We start from the raw sequence: 16,784 nt of genomic DNA on the forward strand, positions 1-16,784 counted from the left end.
CTTCCCCTCCTCCATTATAGATGAGGCTCTCACTAGGGTCTCTTCTACATCCCGCAGCTCCGCTCTTGCTCCCCCTCCCCACACTCGCAACAAGGACAGAATCCCCCTCGTTCTCACCTTCCACCCCACCAGCCAGCGGTTCCAACATATCATCCACCAACATTTCCGTCACCTACAACGGGACCCCACCACTGGCCATATCTTCCCATCCCCTCCCCTCTCTGCGTTCCGCAGAGACAGTTCCCTCCGTAACTCCCTGGTCCACTCGTCCCTTCCTACCCAAACCACCCCAACCCCGGGCACTTTCCCCTGCAACCACACGAGATGCAACACCTGTCCCTTTACCTCCCCCCTCAACTCCATCCAAGGACCCAAACAGTCTTTCCAGGTGAGACAAAGGCTCACCTGCACCTCCTCCAATCTCATCTATTGCATCCGCTGCTCTAGATGTCAACTCATTTACATCGGCGAAACCAAGCGCAGGCTCGGCGATCGCTTCGCTGAACACTTGCGCTCGGTCCGCATTAACAAAACTGATCTCCCGGTGGCCGAGCACTTTAACTCCCCCTCCCATTCCGACCTTTCTGTCATGGGCCTTCTCCAGTGCCATAGTGAGGCCCGCCGGAAATTGGAGGAGCAGCACCTCATATTTCGCCTGGGCAGTTTGCAGTCCGGTGGTATGAACGTCGACTTCTCCAACTTCAGATAGCTCCTCTGTCCCTCCCTTCCCCTCCTCCTTCCCAGATCTCCCTCTATCTTCCTGTCTCCACCTATATCCTTCCTTTGTCCTGCCCCCCTGACATCAGTCTGAAGAAGGGTCTCGACCCGAAACGTCACCCATTCCTTCTCTCCCGAGATGCTGCCTGACCTGCTGAGTTACTCCAGCATTTTGTGAATAAATCGATTTGTACCAGCATCTGCAGTTATTTTCTTATACTTCTAAATTCCAGTGTATACAAGCCTAGTCGCTCCAGTCTTTCAACACACGACAGTCCCACCATTCCGGGAATTAACCTAGTAAACCTACGCTGCACGCCCTCAATAGCAAGAATATCCTTCCTCAAATTTGGAGACCAAAACTGCACACAGTACTCCAGGTGCGGTCTCACCAGGGCCCGGTACAACTGTAGAAGGACCTCTTTGCTCCTATACTCAACTCCTCTTGTTATGAAGGCCAACATTCCATTGGCTTTCTTCACTGCCTGCTGTACCTGCATGCTTCCTTTCAGTGACTGATGCACTAGAACACCAAGATCTCGTTGTACGTCCCCTTTTCCTAACTTGACACCATTCAGATAATAATATGCCTTCCTATTCTTACCACCAAAGTGGATAACCTCACACTTATCCACATTAAACTGCATCTGCCATGCATCCGCCCACTCACACAACCTGTCCAAGTCACCCTGCAACCTCATAGCATCTAGATATAGATATAGAACAAAAATGAATGAAATATATGCAACTGTTTCACCAGAACATAGGCGGCTGAGAGGTGACCTTCTAGGGGCTTATGAAATATGAAAGTCAAAGATAGGGTAGTCTTCTTTTCCACGTTAGGATTAAAGTGGAACTGAGGGGTAAGTTTTTCACACAGAGGGTGATACGTACATGGAAAGATCCGTCAGAAATTGTGGTAGTGGCAGGTGCAATTACAAGTTGGCAGAAGGGCCTGCTTCGGTGCTATACTACAGAAGGGAGGGAAGGTTGGAGCAATTGCACTTACCAACACCAATATTAACCGGTTTCCTGGGCGGCTGGAAAATGCCAGGGTTGTACAAATCTGAAAATAAATAGCTGTCAAGTAATTCCTTTCCTATTATCTAATGGCATTAAAACAGCATTTTGTTTTGCCTTAATCATTTTAATCGTTTTTAAAAGTGTTGTAACAATTAAGATCAACATTTTCTAAGTTCCAAGAGCACTCCTATTGGACTTCCTTTCACATTACTGTGATGTATCAGTTTCAGAACGTGGTGTCGTTTTGACCTATTGCAAGATTACATACTGTAGATGCTGGCACATAGCTTGCAGCACAGGAACCAGCCTGTAAAGGGAACTGAACAATATAAGCAGCACTCTTCCACAAATAGGGGATTATTGGTTCTTCAAGAGCAGAAGTGATGAGAGAAGGGAAGAGTGCTCGGAAGGACCTGGAGACATTACCCATAGGAGGTGTGTTCTTTGTATAAAGGAGCAACACCGATCCTCAAGGACTTCAGACAGCCAGGCACTTGTAAAAGCGGCTGGCCAGGGTTGTAATTAACATATTCAGCTATTGGCAGGTACTTGGCCAGAAAGAGCATTGAGGGAAACAGTGTTAATGTAAGCTAATGATTTTAATGTATGTATACATCAGTTTCTAGGATGAGGTGAGCCAAAGAGCTTGTTTCTACATTTCTGTACCTTTGTATATTTCTGATTCTCTGAAATGAGTGCAATTTATCAATTCCCCTGCACCACTTATCCCTCTACCTCCTCCCTCACCTCTATCTAGTGTCCAATGGTCCCGATGTGGCCTTCGTTACACCAGCGAGACCAAGCGTAGGCTGTTTTGTCCAACACTTACACTTGTCTGCAAAGGCTTACTGGATATCCCGGTTGCTAACCATTTTTACTGCTCTTCCCGTTCCCATACTGGCTTTTCTGATCTGAGCCTTCTCCAATGCCAGAGTGAGGCCTCATGCAAACTGGAGGAACTTAACCTCATATTCCGCTTGCGTAGCTTACAACCCAGCGGTATGTACAATGAATTCTCCAATTTTCGGTAACTACAAAACCCTCCCCCTCTCACTTCTTCTCCCCCACCCCATCTTGACAGACTAGTCGATTTCTCCCCTTCCACTTACATTTCTTTCTCTCGCTTCACAAATCTTAACTCTTCAATCCTTTTGTCTTAAACCCCTTTGTCTTTTCATCTTTGGCCTTTGTCTACCATCTGCCTATCAAAGAAAACCCTCACCTGTATCAACCTGTTAGTTACCAGTCTTTAAACTGCCCCTCCCCTCTTTCAGCTTTCTTTCCACCCCTGCCCTACATTCAGTCTGAAGAAGGATCCCGACCTGATGCTCTCTAGAGATGCTGCCTTACTGCAGAGTTACTCCAGCACTTTTTTTTCTTGCTTCTTATGAGTGTTTACCTTTTGAGGAAGCTTGCAGTACTGGCAAATTCCCATTAGTGTTCTGTGTATCGTCTGGACCGGAGTTAAAATGGATGTCGTCTTTCCCCCTACTATATGGAGCTTTGGTGATCTTCCTAATGAAGCATTAGGTGAGCATCATGCTACTCTTAACTATTTTGCCCCAGGAACCTTTTGAGGCACTAATAGAGACTATACTTCACCTCTTAGGCAGTGGTGCACCTTTGCATCAGCCAAGTGACCATTGTCATTTTCTTCCGTAGCATTGCCAATTATTTTTACTATTTGCAGTTGAAGTGAGTGGCCATTCAGAGTTGAAGCTCTGGCTTGATCGGTGCAAGTGTATGTGCCTATTGACTGCTCATACAGTGTAATGGGGACTCCTTCAGAGCACACCAATCTTTATCTGGAAGGGCTTCCAATCCACCAAGCAGCACTGGTTTCAAAGGGCAAGTAAATCTTTCTGCATGGATGCACAACATTTGGATTGCTGCCATGATGCCTGTGGCAGTTCTCCTTCCATCTGCGTCATGTCTTCAAACAGTGTTAGCAGTAGTTTCCTTAAATAAGAGTGATAGCCATTTTGAACATGGTAAACCATCGGCTTTAGATGGCTTGAGTAATCGGAAGGTGCCCTTTATTACACAGCAGTGGGTCTCCAGAATGGCGGTGGCTTGCTGTGCAATGCACGAGAGAATGTGGCACGGGGTGGAGAAGAACAAGATGAGCAGTGCAGAAGGGCCATGAAAATTGGTGCTGACATGTTGTCAGCATAGGTACACTTGTCTTTTCTACATTTCATCCATTGACACATTAAAAGACAATTTGCTTGTTAGTAAAAATGGTTAGTAGTAATGGCATTCATTGCAGGCAAGCCCTTTTTTTAAATTTCATTTTGTATTTGATATTGATTGCATTGTCCATAGGCAAAGATTTCATATTCAAGGCTTGTAACATCATGCCTGACATTAACTCATTTAATCTTTCCCCAAGGATACACAGTGTGGATTCAGCCCTTACTATGTTATTTTTGTCACAGTTCCAGAAATAGTCCGTTCATTGTTAACCATTGGTAGAGTCTCTTGGTCTTGTTAATTAGGGCTTTATCAGCCCTGAGCCAGCTAACATTGACTCGATGCTTCTCTGTTTCCCTAGCCTTACATAGAAACAGAGACCACAGAGAGATACAGCACCCCACTTTCTGTGCCACCCACAATGCCAGTCTAATTAATCCCATCTGTCTGCATATTATCCATATTCCTCCATTTCCTTGTTCATGTGCCTGTGCAGATGCCTGTTAAATGCTGCTATTCTCTCTGCTCCTCTGGCAGCACATATAAGTTACCTACTACTATGCAAGAAAATACCTGTCTCGTGCATCTCTTTTAAACTTTCCCCATCTCACCTTAATCTTATGCTCTCTGGTATTTGACATCTCCACCCCAGGGAAAAAGATTCTGTCTGTCTACACCTCATAATTTTTAAATACTTCTATCTGAGGGAAGAAGGTCTCCCCTCAGTCTCTGATGGCCCAGTGAAACATAATTCATATTGGTTCCACCTCTCCTTGATCCAAGTAGCATTCTTGGTAAACCTCTTTTGCACCCTCCCTAAACCCCACATCCTTCCTATAATACAATCAACTATGACACAAAGCAGGGTGGCAGTGTGAACTGCAAAGAGGATGCTTGGAGGTTGCAGCGTGCCTTGGACAGGCTGAGTGAGTGGGCAGATGCAATATAATGCAGATAAATGTGAGGTTATCCACTTTGGCAGCAAGAACAAGGAGGCAGATTATTATCTCAATGGTGTCAGATTAGGAAAAAGGGAAGTGCAACAAGACCTGGTGTCCTTGTACACCAGTCATTGAACGTAAACATGCAGGTACAGCAGACAGTGAAGAAGGTGAATGGCATGTTGGCCTTCATAACGAGAGGATTTGGGTATAAGAGTACAGGTCCTTCAGCAGTTGTACAGGGCCCTGGTGAGACCACATCTGGAGTATTGTGTGCAGTTTTGGTCTCCTAATTTGAGGAAGGACATCCTTGCTATTGAAGCAGTACAGCGTAGGTGCACGAGGTTAATCCCTGGGATGGAGGGACTGTCACATGAGGCAAGATTGGAAAGACTGGGCTTGTATTCACTGGAATTTAGAAGGATGAGAGGGGATCTTAGAAACATAAAATTATATAAAAGGACTGGACAAGCTAGATGCAAGTAAAATACAAGAGTTTGAGAGGGGTAAGCTTGAGTTGAGTGAGGCTCAATGCCATCATCATGTGTATGAATCTGATGAGTGTTTGGATGATGTTAGTGGTAGCAATTGGATTGTAAAAAAGGGGAAAAGTTTCGTTTCTTAAACATCAGAGTTACCAGTGCAGGAGAGGGAAAAATTAATTGCAGATGATTCTTTTATTATTGCAGATAAATAAGAATGCAATCCTTTGTTGCTGGATAACAGAAGTGTTTAAACTTCCTCAAATGATGTCAAATTATTCTAAGGAATAATTAGAAAACAGTTTAAAATGGCAAGATCATTTAAATATCGTTTGTAAAAACAATCTACTTCTGGATAAATATTTTCTTTCTTGGATTCAAATATGAAATGAGGTCGGGTCGTCACTGTAGTTATTATTAATTTATAAGCACAAACCACCTTTCATTCTGTCTTAATTGGCATTAAAGTGTTTGCATCCCATGACTGTGGTAAAAACACAATTGGAATGTCTTAGTTTCTAAATGTTTTCATCTGTCCTACGCTGTGGTGTTATGATTGACGGTTTTGTAGTTTTCTCACTCAAAATCTCCTTTTTTTTAAAACAAGAATTTAGTTTGTATCAAAATAGGGGATAAATGGACAAAACAGAATTTGTTGTGTAGATGAAAGCTGATGGAACTTTTGCAATAAATCCATATTTCAGTTAGCAATTAATTCAAATTGAAATTTTAATCCAATTTAGTAATGTTCTCCCTTCTACCTAAATTTTCACAATCATCCCAAATTTACCAGGTAAAACAAGAATCAAGTGTGTGGTAGCACTGGTTGATTAACAGATCATTAGGGAAGCTAGGAAAATCGCATTCTGGTAATTAAGATAAAGGACCTGCTATTTTTATTCGCACTTGACCTATAACCGAGTCCTGATCTGCAATAAAATGGTTAAACCTTACCAGCCCTCTGAAGTAATACAGCAAGCCTGGCACTTCAATAATAATAAACACTAGCCACCTGTTATGTTCACATCCAACGATTATTAAGATTAAGATTTTAATCTTAATTAAAAGTTAAGATTTTAGACCCATCTAAAATAGTGAATTTGATTTTCTATACCAGTTAATGTTCTTAAAGGTGTGGATGAAAATTATTGTATACTACTTGAATATCTTAATTGATATATAATCTGAAATATCAGTATGTATATTGGATTATCTGCATTGTTTTCTCAGACTAATGTTAACTGTGTTGGATAGTGGTAAGACTTGGAACATCTGGCCTCCTTTATGTAACATTGAGATCATTCAGGTCATTCAGGATAATATTTAATTGAATAAATCCAGAAAACGGGTGCCTCATTTTTTGTACACTAAATATGCCTAATTAGCATTTTTAAATATTACTTCATCTCTTACACAACTACATGAACAAATCCATAACGTGAATTTTATGAAAGGTAACGGAACTTTCAGTTTCTTTGTTTTTGATTCCCTCAAGCTTTTAACTCAAAAGTTAATGTCTGGAACTTTTTTCTAATAATCTTGTGTCTAAATCTGTTTATTAGGACAACTGATATGTCTGTCTTCTGTGCATATTCTCACTCCAATTTCTTTTTCTTTTCATTGTCGCCTGCCGTCTGGCTTTGATATCACAACTCAGTGCATGGTGGGAAGGGTATTAGGTTTACCCATAGCGAGGAGGTTTATCCTGAAAAGGGTATGTCTGAGCTTAATGTTGCCATTCATGGCAGCATTAGAATGTCTGGGCTTGAAACAACTGCTCAGTTGATACCTAAATGGGACATAAAAGAATCTAATACTAAGCAACCCAAACTGAGCAGTCCTTGTGCATGTTTTTGCAGCAAGCAGCTTTCTACAGACAATCAACACACAAAGTAGTGATTTGCTTGTTACAATTATAATTAGGGAGGATTTTTTCATTTGGGTTAAAGAAAAGGTCTTCTTTGCAAGACCCTGAAATGGAATTTCCTCTGAAATAATATTCAGTTTGTAAGGAGAGAAAAAAAAAGTTAGAATATCTTTTGAGGAATAGAAGCTTTACAAAATCTATTGTTTTTGATAATATCACTACTTGGCTATGTAGTCTAATTTTTGAAGTCACACCAATTGGATTTAAACTCCCAACAAACTGAATTAAAGTGTTTGTCATGCAGATTCGAATGTAGACTGGTATCTGTTATTTTTAATTGCATCAAACTCACCAGAACAGAACCAGTGGCATTATGGTGGCTGAAACATTGCTTGCACTGGGTTGGAGGGAGAGGAAATATTAACTGGTTAGATTTATGCATGTCACTCATGGCTATCCCACTTAATAAATTAGTCGTTCACTGGGGCTCACTTCGCATACAGTGAGTTTTGCACTGAATGCTTTACACCCAGCTAATAATCACCATTAAAAGGGCTTTCATATTTCTTTACAATTTTATAGGATCTGGTGTGGATGATCCGGTGGGAGAAGTATCTGTCCACGTTGAACTTTTCACTCATCCAGGAACTGGAGAGCACAAAATCACAGTGAAAGGTTGGTTGCAATACAATAGAACTTTATTCATGCCCAGAGGGAGATTGGTCTGCCAACAGTCCATGAACATCACCACATCCTAACTTTTTGGCATTGATTAGTTTAGTTTAGAGATGCAGTGCAGAAACGGGCCCTTCAGCCCACTGAGTCCACATCAACCAGCGATCCCCGCACACTAACACTATCCTACACACACCAGGGACAATTTAACCGAAGCTAATTAATCTACAAACCTGTACATCTTTAGAATGTGGGAGAAAACCCACACGGTCTCGAGGAGACCGTACAAACTGTGTACAGACAGCACCCGTGGTCAGGATCGAATCCAGGTTTCTGGTGATGCAGCAGGAGTTCTGGCAGCAACTCTACTGCTATGCCACCTTGATGTCCACTTCAAAAACAATTATAGGTTTTCTCAACAAATACATTCATCATAATAATGCGAGAAACAGAAGCAGGACATGGCCACGCCATCCCTCGAGCCTATTCCACCACCAATGGATCCTATGCCTTAACGCATACATTGCCACACAATCCCCACATCTTTGGAATACTTGTCCAACTTTTGATTTTGGCGTTGAATATACTGAATGAATGCACAGGCTTTACAGATCTGTGAGTGTATGTATGGGGAAGGGAGAAAATCTTCTTATCCCAATTATCCTGAAATTATGCTCTAAAGTTTTAGAATAGAAAAAATCTCAGCATCTAGTCAGTTCTTCTCTTCCACATCTTGATAAATTCATTTTGCACTCTTGTAATGTCCAGTGTGTATAGGCTTAAACTTACTCTTTTTATAGGACAAGCTCCTGGACACTAGAAGATGTAACAGCCCAGTTCCTTCATACTTTTTAGCATAATGTTTTGATAATCTCAGATTATGTAACTATGAGTATCGTTATACAAATCAAGAAATGCAAAAACTAATTGTTAGTTAAGATAGAGCTATCAACATGGTAAAATTGTAAGTTAGTTATTCATCAAGCCATATTCACAAAAACGTAGACGGCCTAGACCATTAATGTGATTAAAACTGGCAAGTTATCCGATTACTAGATAATCAACAATGCCTGCAAATATCACCCCAATGATTATAGAGATCAATTATTTTTATGGAGATATACAAGGACTTGGCATCAGTTTTAATGGGAAGGCCATCTGTGTCATCCATAGAATGGATGTCACAGAATTCTAATCAGGCACTGATTGATTAGACCTATTAGACTGGAGGCAGCACGGTGGCGCAGCGGTAGACTTGCTGCCTTACAGCGGTAGACTTGCTGCCTTACAGCGCTTGCAGCACCGAGGACCTGGGTTCCATCCCGACAACAGGTGTTGTCTGTACGGAGTTTGCACATTCTCCCCGTGACCACGTAGGTTTTCTCAGAGATCTTTACACTCCAACACCTCAAAGACCTACAGGTTTGTAGGTTAATTGGCTTGGCATAAATGTAAATTGTCCCTAGTAGGATAGTCTTAGTGTGCGGAGATCGCTGGTCGGTGCAGACTCGGTGAGCCAAAGGACCTGTTTCCACAATGTATCTCTAAACTAAACTAAGTATTCAGCAGTTTTATCTTCCCCTCTTATCTGCACTGTTCCATCCTCCCACCAGTCCATCCCTGTCGCGACTCACCCCTTTTCATTCTCCAGCTAAGTACTGAAGATATTTTGGACACTGGGGTTGATCAAGAGAGCATTAACTGGGGAATTGAGCAAGAGATTAGAACAGTGAGAAATGCAAGATGATTGATGGGTTCCGAATTATTTTGGAATCCCAAGCCAATGCCAGAACATAATCATCATTTGTTTATAAATAGCTCGAGTTTGATGCATTGCAACTTTATTGCCAAGTTAACGTAGTCCAGTTTTACAAATCTATATTCCTATTCAAATCTTACCTCTCTCATCAAGCACCCACTGACTGCCTTGAATAGGATTAATCATAATTTTCATCTTGTTCATTAAGGTTAAAAAAAACCCTTCTAATCTAGAGAGCTGATTAGATGCAGAAAGTTTTTAAAGACCTACAGTTTTAACATAGGCAAAATATGGTATTCAAAAACAGCTTGATAGGAGAAATGATTAACCAAGTGTACATAATTTCACATGCCAGTTCTTAGTAATTGTTATTAATTAGTTATATTCATATTTGAGCCTCAGGAATCATTCCCTGCTGAAAAACAAACCAATACACAATCTGATTGAAAAATGTGCTGTGATGAAATGTTAATTAGCTGATAACATTCAAAGTCGTTCAGGGAGTTTCAACCCCTCTTTATACCCATTACTCTCAATAGAAAAAAACAAAATGTCAATGAAACCATTTTGTACACAGCTGACTTGTTCCAATTTGCAATGTATAGTGAAAGTTTCATACTGTTGTCCAAAAATAGTGCTCCTATATTGTTGAAATAATTAATAGTTTACAGCCTTCAGTAATGCTTTATAGTGCAGTTTTGTTTATGGATACAACATGTAAACAGGCCCTTCGGCCCACTGCGTCCATGCCACCGATCACCCATTCACACTAGCTCTGTTATCCCATTTTCTCATCCACTCCCTATATACTAGAGGCCAATTAATCTACAAACCAGCAGTCATTGGGATGTGGGAGGAGACAGGAGCACATGGAGGAAATGCACACAGTCACAGGGAGAACGTGCACGATTCATCCAGACAGCATCAGAATTCAGAATGGAATGCAGGTCTCTGGCACGGAGGCAGCAGTTCTCCCAGCTGCCCTGAAACGTAGCTTCAAAATTGGCTAATAATGATTGTAACCACAACAATGACCTCTGGATTTAAATAACACGTTATTCAACTGAAATACTAGCATGTAGAAACTGTAATTAAATCTATATTCTAGTCTTAACCTCTTTTCCTTCCTTGCAGTTGTGGCTGCCAATGATCTAAAGTGGCAAACAACTGGTATCTTCCGTCCATTTGTCGAAGTTAATATGATTGGCCCTCACCTGAGTGACAAGAAGAGGAGGTTTGCCACCAAATCCAAGAACAACAGTTGGGCTCCAAAGTTTAATGAAACCTTTCAATTGTATGTACCTTTTTATTCTGCTTTTAGCAATGGGCACCTTTAATATGGCCTGTTGGTTACTCTAAAAAACATGTCATATTTAGCCATTTCTTGTTTGAGAAGTGGGAAGCCGTTTCAGTAACTCACCTTATTCCCCCAATTGCTCAACTTCAGTCAACACAGTGCAATTTGCGCAGTTTTGTTTTCCCCACATGAATTATTCGCAGGAATCGGTCATATTTTTAACCTGTGCATGGGATCATTGGAGCAGAAATAGTGAAATGTTATAGAAATCAGTTACAAATTAGACCCACAAGAAACTACAGGTGCTCAAATCTTGAGCAAAACAATTTTCAGGTGAAATTCAGCAGGTCAGACAGCATCAGTGGAGAGAATGGACAAACAATGTTTCAGGCCAGGACCCTTCTTTCAGACCCGAACCAAAACATTGCCTGTCCATCTCTTCACAAATGCTGCCTAAACCACCGAGTTCCTCTAGCACTGTGTTTTGCTCAGATACTGTGTTTTGTTCAATCAATTTATGGTGGTTATCAAACATGTTATCCTCTTCCCTTACATCCGCCTAGTCTTCAGAAAGGCCATATTATTACCACCGTTATATTTCATCTAGAAGTACAAGATTATGACAGGCATAGATAGGGTAGATGGTCAGAACCTTTTTCCTAGGTGGATACGTCAAAGTCTAGAGGATATAGCTTTAAGATGAGAGGGGCAAACTTTAAAGGTGCATGTTGTTTTTTTAAACGCGGTGGGTGCCTGGATAGTGTGGCCAGGGGTGGTGGTGGAGACAGATACAAGAGTGGCATTTAAGGGCCCTTTACATAGGCACGTGGATATGCAGGAAATGGAGGGATTTGGATCATGCACAGGTATGAGATTAGATTAATTTGGGATTATATCTGGCACAGACATTGTGGACAGATGGGTCTGTTCTGCACAAGTACTGTTCTAATTTCTATAAAAATTATATTTTCTCCCAAATCTAGTTTCAGATTTTTCAACTTCAAGTAATTTTTGTCTGTGCATGCAAGTTATTACAACTGCAATCATAATTATAGATAAAAGATGAGCGAGATACTGTATATCACATGCGGGAAGGATAGAGATATATACATCCCTCTAAATTTATATCGTTCACTCAAACAATTGCTTTTTCTTCCGCAGCACATTGAGTGCCGAGGATGGTCCAGAATGTTATGAAATCCAGATTTGCGTGAAAGATTACTGCTTTGCCCGAGAAGATCGGAGTGTTGGTATCGCTGTGATGCAACTACAAGATATTATCCAGAAGGGAAGTTGTGCCTGCTGGTTACCTCTTGGCCGCAGGATTCACATGGACGAGACAGGATTAACTGTCCTCAGGATACTTTCACAAAGAAACAATGATGAGGTGGCAAAGGAATTTGTAAAATTGAAATCTGACATACGATCTGCTGAAGAGGGCAGTTGAAAAAGGTGGCCAAAAATCAGAAAGGTAGATCAGAATTTAAAACTTCAATGTCTTAAGCTATTTGGAGCTTCAGTTCTCTCATCTCAATGAAGCCACATGCCCCAATTAAGTAAGCAAAAAAATAACAAATCAGGAGGCCCGGTTTAGGTTTTGGTCTGTGCATGTCTCTGGTTAATTTATTTTTTCTTTGCCAGTGTGGACAATTAATTTGACTTTTTGTTCATGAGAGGCAGCACCCAGCCCCTTAGAAGTCAGAGTATTCTTATGGAGTTACAATTGGATTAACTTTAATGGTTAATGTCAAGTAAATAAATCCCACATGACTCTACTGAGCCTGTGTACAATGAGCACTGTGATCCTGTTCTTGTGGAGAGACCTACAGCTGAAAGAACTTGTATACCTCTTGTGAAAAGCCTCAGTTAACCTTTCTCTTCAACACCAAACTGCCAAAGTGTCTTTATATTCACTGGTGTAACTAATTTCTGACACATTCCACAGTATTTCCTGAATAGATTGTTAAGCTGAGCTGTATTCACAAACAGGCTCAGTATTTTACGTACCATTTAAGATTAGACACACGTTTTGGGGTTTATTTAACTGCATTACAAAATGTCTGTAAAAAGTAACTCCAATGTGACCAATGTGAGCGAAGTTAAATATCCACAAACTAATGAACTCAAACCGGTTGCAGGGAATAGTCATCTTGACAAGCCACTTCATGCACTCTGAAAAATTACTGTATTAAGCATGACCAACTTATTGTAATAATATCCACAAAAGGTTTACAAATGTAATCCACCATGTATTGTCTTTTACCATTTGTTTCAACACATCAATTTCTTGTGCTGCTAGAGATAAATTGGAGGACACTTATATAGTTGTAGATTTCTTTTTTTTTTATATAGACACCAAGGACTAAAGAGAGCTTTAGATGCAAGGCTTAGAAGATGAGTAGATTTATTCACAAAATGCTGGAGTAACTCAGCAGGTCAGGCAGCATCTCGGGAGAGAAGGAATGGGTGACGTTTCGGGTCGAGACCCTTCTTCAGACAGTATGAGTAGATGTATGAAGCATTTGGAGTGTATATTAGTAATAAAAGATAGTGATCCCAATATTCTATTTACATTTGATACAATTGCCCCTGCCACACATACAAAACAAGAGAAGGAAAGTCAACATGTATACATATTGGGATTTGGAGTTACGATAATCAAATGCTTTCACGCAAACAACTGGTGCTGAAATGACCGATGGTTTGCTACACGGACTGTTAAGATAACCTCATCTTTATATCTAAGTTAACTACATCTTTATGTACACAATTGATTATGCTCCTTGCAGTGTTTACCTTTCCCTTTTTGAATTCCATTGGCCTGGACTTAGCTAACATTTCTACAGACAAGTGTAGGAGACCTGGTGAACATCCAAGTCTTGAATTTCCTTGACCAAGCTTTCACAGCACTCCTCAATGGTGTGGCAGGAGCTTGCTAGAATACCACAGCACTTGTGCTGGGAAATCAACTCTCATTTGACCTGGCACAAGATCTATAAGCTTATTCATTTCTATGCAGAATTCATACCTACAAGGAAAAATTCTAATGGCAAGTTATTTGCTTGCAATAATATTTAAATAATTAAAAGGGCTTTTAAATGAAAACATTTAAGTTTTGAATGCATCTGAATATCAGAAATATTCAGAAACATTGAAAAATGTTGATTGCTTTGACAGATGACAAAGCTGAGTTTATGGCTGTGGCAAGCAGTTTCCTTGCCTGCATTTCCCCAGGAGTGCTGTGGTCAAGGTCATGTGCATGGGCCATGCCAAACATTGCCCTACCATTGCTTGGCTTCAGGACTGCTCCTTCCAACATGATTTGTTTTCCTGATGTGGATCAGGTAGTTATGGAATGCAAAAATATCACAGCTCCACTCAAATTCCAAGGCATACAGTAAAACTAATGCAGCAGCACCAGCAGTGCTAATTTACCAGATGTTCCAGACCATTGGCCAAGAGTGAATCCTACTAAACTTATACTGTACCCAAACATGTTAATTAAGATACTATTATAATGCATTATTCCAGAGAAGATAGTGCACTTAAGGAGAATGTGGGAATGAAGCCCCAATGAGCTAGATACTAAACCATCAGGATCTCCAAGTTAGGGGATAGCAAATTATTGGAGAGTTTTACTGTAGTTGCTTTTGGTAGAAATTTTCATGCAACAAAAGATTACAAGATTATTGGGTGGCACAGTGTTGCAGCAGTAGAGTTGCTGCCTTACAGCCCCGGATTCAATCCTGAATACGGGTGCTGTCTGTACGGAGTTTATACGTTCACCCTGTGACCACGTGGGTTTTCTCCAGGTGATCTGGTTTCCTCCCACACTCCAAAGACGTACAAGTTTGTCGGTTAATTGGCTTCTGTATCCTAGTGTGTAGGATAATGCCAGGGTGTATGGGTGATTGCTGGACTCTGTGGGCCAAAGAGCCTGTTCCCACACTGTATCTCTAAAGTAACTAAAAGATTACACAACAAAATATTAAAAAGATTGACCAATCCATAATTAGTAACACAGCCAACTCCATTCTGGCGAGCCCTTTCCACAATTGAACAACTGTAAAGGGCAAGTTCTTTCTATAACTGCTTTAACATTCAGCCTAGCCATGCTCCCTGGTGAACCCTGCCAGGCTCAGCATGTAGATTTCCCAGTACAAGTTACAAGGAAAATGTCATGTTAAAAAAAATCAGATTCCCCGAGGGAAACCCAGGCCAGTATCTTAATAGAATATGGAACAGCATAGTAACAGCCCTGCTGCACCACAATGCGTGTCCAACACAATGTCTGCTTAAACTGATGATCCCTTCCGCTTGCACATGTACCACCTTGAAACAAGAATAGCAAGTCAACATTGAAAGTGTTTTCAGAGTAAAGCACTGTGGCCAGCCTGAATATATAATATCTCCAAGTTAAACCACAATTTCTATTTATATCTATAAACAAGGGGCAAAGTCCCAAGTCAAAACTTTTCAGTCATCAGTAATTGATTACAGCCATTAAATTGATTAAATCATACACAAACATTTACTTAATCTTGGAAACAATATTAAGGCAAAGCACAATTAAAATTGATCAGATTTGAAAGGGCACTTTAGTCAGATGCTTATTATCATGATACCCTTGCCATTTTTCATTATATTTTATCAAAAATATGTACCCACTTCTAAACATTCACTCTTGGCTCTCTTGATCAGGAACAAAGACCATTATTTAATATCTCTAACCTTTAGTGATGAACAGGCATTCCCCACTCAGTGTAAAGGCAAAAACTGGCCTTTTGTCCAGTCCACGAGTGGTCAAGGAAATAAAAAAGTTAGAATCATTTATAGATAAGGTTAGCATTTTATTGGAGCAGAATTGTCACCTCTTCACAGATCAAATTATCCTAATTCATTTTACATCAGGATCATGGAGAAATAGCAATGTTCGCCACAATTTCTTCTACAGATCTTATGTATTGAAAAGAAAACTGGTGTCTAATCCTAAGGGGATCTCAAAATAAATTTTGCTTTTGGTTTATAACCACATTGCAGTGCCAAATGTGGTATTCTCCTGTTCACAATGGGCGACACTTGTTTTTGCTGCCTTACGTGCTAAGTTAAATGTAAGAATTGTTTTCTTTTGAGGGAGTGCATGACAGTAAAATTCAATGAGGGATATGGCACTTTATGGCTGAACAATTATTTTATTGAAGACTTGTGGGAAAAGAGCATGAAATAATTTTTTTGTAAAGTCATTTATCAAAATGGTGTTTTTGATAAGTTTTCAGCACCCAGCATGCTGAAAATAGTTTCCAAATAATATAGCACATACGATAGAGGCAATTTCATTGCAACACGTGACTGATGTTCAGAGATGAATTGCGTGGCATGATTTGCACTATTACTACGTTCATGTTTAAGATCCTATTCTGAACAAATCTTCGCACATGGATTTTTCTTTTATATAGTTTGTATTTTAAAAGTATAAACATTTGTTTATTGGTTAGCAGCGAAGGAATTTGTGCCATTCAACCAAGTTTGGCATCCTCTTAAAATAAACTTTGAACCCAATTTCTTTTCACATATTAACTGGTTTCAATTTCTTGGATTAATCTGATAGTATATATAATAGCATTTTTTTTTAACTTCAAATTAAACGAAGCAGAAATGGATAGTTTTTTTAAATGCAGGACACCATGGTTTCAATGTCACATCTCAACGTCCTCAGCATTGGTGGTTAACTACACTACCTGATTAAATGTCAAAGTATATGGTTCAAAAATGGTGATCATTCTTTCATCCCACACCCAAAATGACTGACATACTGAATGATAAAAAAAAA

At 40.2% G+C, this 16,784-nt stretch overlaps 1 protein-coding gene across 10 annotated transcripts in view; it reads left to right on the plus strand.

Moving 5' to 3' along the window:
* Nucleotides 1-16,506, plus strand: part of LOC144607377 (protein unc-13 homolog A-like) — a 184,408-nt gene extending 167,902 nt beyond the window's left edge. For 6 of the 10 annotated variants that reach the window (XM_078424171.1, XM_078424170.1, XM_078424178.1 and 3 more), the window contains 4 exons: nt 7,014-7,070; nt 7,806-7,898; nt 10,792-10,951; nt 12,116-16,506. In XM_078424171.1, the coding sequence (XP_078280297.1) occupies nt 7,014-7,070; nt 7,806-7,898; nt 10,792-10,951; nt 12,116-12,401 (596 nt within the window). In that variant the 3' untranslated portion in view covers nt 12,402-16,506. The remainder of the gene's footprint in view (nt 1-7,013; nt 7,071-7,805; nt 7,899-10,791; nt 10,952-12,115) is intronic. The other 4 variants (XM_078424174.1, XM_078424173.1, XM_078424176.1 and 1 more) reach the window with 1 other exon arrangement.
* Nucleotides 16,507-16,784: the final 278 nt, after the last annotated feature.

Source organism: Rhinoraja longicauda, chromosome 28 (assembly GCF_053455715.1).
Source record: "Rhinoraja longicauda isolate Sanriku21f chromosome 28, sRhiLon1.1, whole genome shotgun sequence".
Lineage (NCBI taxonomy): Eukaryota > Metazoa > Chordata > Chondrichthyes > Rajiformes > Arhynchobatidae > Rhinoraja > Rhinoraja longicauda.